This window comes from Miscanthus floridulus, chromosome 1 (genome assembly GCF_019320115.1).
Source record: "Miscanthus floridulus cultivar M001 chromosome 1, ASM1932011v1, whole genome shotgun sequence".
NCBI classification, from domain to species: domain Eukaryota; kingdom Viridiplantae; phylum Streptophyta; class Magnoliopsida; order Poales; family Poaceae; genus Miscanthus; species Miscanthus floridulus.
In genome coordinates, this window is record NC_089580.1 from 115,536,387 (window position 1) to 115,539,504 (window position 3,118).

General features: G+C 54.5%; 1 protein-coding gene across 1 annotated transcript; it reads right to left on the reverse strand.

Moving 5' to 3' along the window:
- Positions 1-643: 643 nt before the first annotated feature.
- LOC136461823 (uncharacterized) lies at positions 644-1,522 on the reverse strand. Its single transcript, XM_066461143.1, has one exon. The coding sequence runs from the start codon at positions 1,520-1,522 to the stop codon at positions 644-646; it is 879 nt and encodes a 292-aa protein (XP_066317240.1).
- Positions 1,523-3,118: the final 1,596 nt, after the last annotated feature.

Genomic DNA, 3,118 nt, shown 5'->3' on the forward strand with positions numbered 1-3,118 from the left:
TCTTAATAATGCTAGGGGAAACTAGAACATTAGAAAGAATTAAAGGACGTCGCAGTGTGATAAAAGAGTGAGATCCTACGGAGGTAACGGGAAGCGTAGCTCCATTACCGACAATGATAGAGGAAGGACTTGATGACAAGGGAGGGTGAGAGGAGGAAATTATACCAGCATTGTTGACCATGTGGGCGCCAGCACCAGAGTCAACATACCAATCGCTCGGGCCAGGCGGTGTCAGCGTCATGGTGCTGAAGTTGCTGGCGAGTGACGACGTGTCGAAGGACCCGCCGTGCATCGGGCTCCATGGCTGCTGCTGCTGTGGTGGAGGCACCGGCTGCCCATAGCCAAAGCCTGGAGGAGGGCCGAGTTGGGAGGGAGCCCCGTATCCGGTCCCGTACCCGTACGGTGCCTGGAAGTGGGGCTGCTGCTGCGGCTGGGGCACCATCGTGAGGGCCTGCTGTGGCGGGCGATAGTGACCGCCATGTCCGCCACTGGGTTGTGGGGGGTTCGGCCAGAACTGAACCGTGCCCCCCAACGTGTTGTAGAGGAATAGGGGTGGATGCTGGCCACCAGATGGTGGACCGCCGGGCTGCTTGGGCTGCTGCTGCTGCCGGCCACCGCGGCCGCACCGGCGCTGGCGGTTGCCCTAGCCACCGCCAGGGTTTCCGTGACCACCGGGGTTGCCGCCTTGGCCAGGCGCGCCACCAGTCGGGCCGCGGCCACAGGGAGGGCCACGACCGCCGGACCCGGAGTCGGTGAGGAGAGCCGGCAGTGGCGGAGCTGGCGGGTTGGCGGAGCCGGCGACGTCATCGAGGTCGATCTCCTCCAGAAGAAGTAGCGTGCGGGCCTCGGTGAAGGTAGGGAACGGTTGGCGCAGCTTGATGTTGGTCACCATGGGGCGAAACTTGTCGCTGAGGACCCGCAGTAGCGTGAGGACAAGGGTCCGGTCGCCTACCGGATCGCCGAAGTCCTTGAGGTTGGCCGCCGTGGCCTCCAGCTTGCGGCAAAAGTCTGTGATGGAGGACGCGCCTTGTTTCACGGTGCGGAACTCGGCGGACAGTAGCAGCGCGCGCGACTCGCGCTGGCCGAGGAATTCGTCCTCGAGATGGAGCCAGGCGGCGCGGGCGTTGGGGTTCTTCAGCATGGTGGACTGCTGGAGATCGGCGTTGATCGTGCCGTAGATCCACGTGAGTACGGTGCAGTCCATTTGCAGCCAGGCCGGCCGATCGGCGTTCACCACATCGGTGAGAACGTGATCGGTGAGGATGTACTTGCCCAGGACGACGAGGAAGAGGGAGCGCCAGCGATTGTAGTTGTTCGCGGCGCGATCCAAGACGACCGGGACGAGGACCTTGATGTTGTTGATGGCGATGGCGGCGCTGTGGGAGTCGGCGTGCTTCGCCTCGAACTCGTCGAGGGCCTTGGCGCGTTTGGCGGTGACCTGACGGAGACGGGCAGCCTCGGCCTCGCGCTCGTGCTCCTCGCGCGCCTCGCAGGCCTGGCGCTCGGCCTCGGTTTCTGCCATGGACGATGTAGAGGCAGGGACCGGGCTGGGGCACGGGAACCGGCGGGATTAGGCGCGTCGGGGGTGAGCCGGCGGGATCAGGCGCGGACCGAGGCGTCGAGGACGGGCGGTGTCGACGACGTACGAACGGACTGGAGCAGATCAGCCGCCTTCGACGCAGCGGAGCAGACTGCGGCGCGTCACGCGGAGTTATGGACGGGAAGCCGGCAAGGGGACCTCTGCGACGGCGGGGTACAGGTACGTCGCGCAGGCGCTGGAGGCGCGCACGTTCGCGGGGACGGCCGGCGGCGGCGCGCTCGTGAGGAGCGGCGGCGGCGCAGCACTAGTTTTGCGGAAGCTAGGTTACGGGATCGTAATTTCTCGTGATACCATGATAGACAGTATTTTGGGTAATACTTAATGCATTGAACGGTGATAGACGGTATTTACATATAGGCTATGAGGGAGCTAAGTATAGCAGGCCTCATGCCGAGAGTTACTCTCTAACACTGCTCTCCAACATGTTAGTTCATCACTTCATCTTCACATTCAGGCACCTGTAGGATCGGAAATGTGTATAATATATCGTGCTCCAATAGTGCTCCTTGCGTGTAGTTAAAGTAGTTGCCAAAATCAGAAATATATATGGAAGGTATCGTACCGGCGTCTGTACCATCATGACTCTCATGCCAGTTACATACGAGGTGGTCATAACTCATAAGGCAGTCATCAATTATATACCCCGCGCGTTGCTTCATGACATGGATCAAAGTTACATTGCAGGGCATTTCTTCATTGCATGGATCATAGGTATAAAAGGAACGTGAAAAAAATGAAATAAAAAATACTATTGCTAGTAAGATGGAATTAACTTTATAGAAATATTTAATGATATGTTTGTACATATGATGGGTGGTGACATCATATTGTGTCACCTAATTATTTGATGAAAACAATGTACATTATCCTGAAGATTTTGTGATGCAACTTGATATGGAATTTTTTTGTTTCCTAATCGGAGTGGAACCGCAGAGGAGATAAGGAAAACTGAAATAAAAACCTAAGGCATGCACGAAATCTGCCATATAATGGTGTAGGCAAAATAGTAATATTCCTATCTGGGCATATCATCAGTTTCCATTGACTAATCTTCATATCAAGCATGGCTGCTAGTAAACAAAAAAGTTTGTTGCCACGGAGAAAATTAATGTCCATTGCTTATATTTGGGGGATCACTGGTGATGTTCTTCTAAGAAATTATTCAATTCGAACATGTATGAAAAACTAGAACCATTCTGTCAGAAATCGGCCGTTGGCACGGCTGAGCATCAACTACAAAACCAAGCCATAAGGCTCAAGTGCTTACAACCAAGCGGGGAATAAAAAACAACAAATTAAAGTTTAAGCCCATCTAAGATGAGCGACCAAATGACCAGAAAGGAACTAATAGCTACACTTCAATTCGATTCCAGAAGCACCAACCAAACTTTGCAAAGACCACCATTATCATTGTCTCCAAGTCTCCGCAAACACGACGAATGCTCCTCCTTCTTAATGCAGCAGGGACAATGGTTGGATACAGTAAGTCACCCTAAAGATTATCTTTAAATATGTATT

What these genes read in the sequence shown, in the direction of transcription:
- LOC136461823 (XM_066461143.1), bottom strand. Translation starts at nt 1,522, where the DNA reads ATGGCAGAAACCGAGGCCGAGCGCCAGGCCTGCGAGGCGCGCGAGGAG.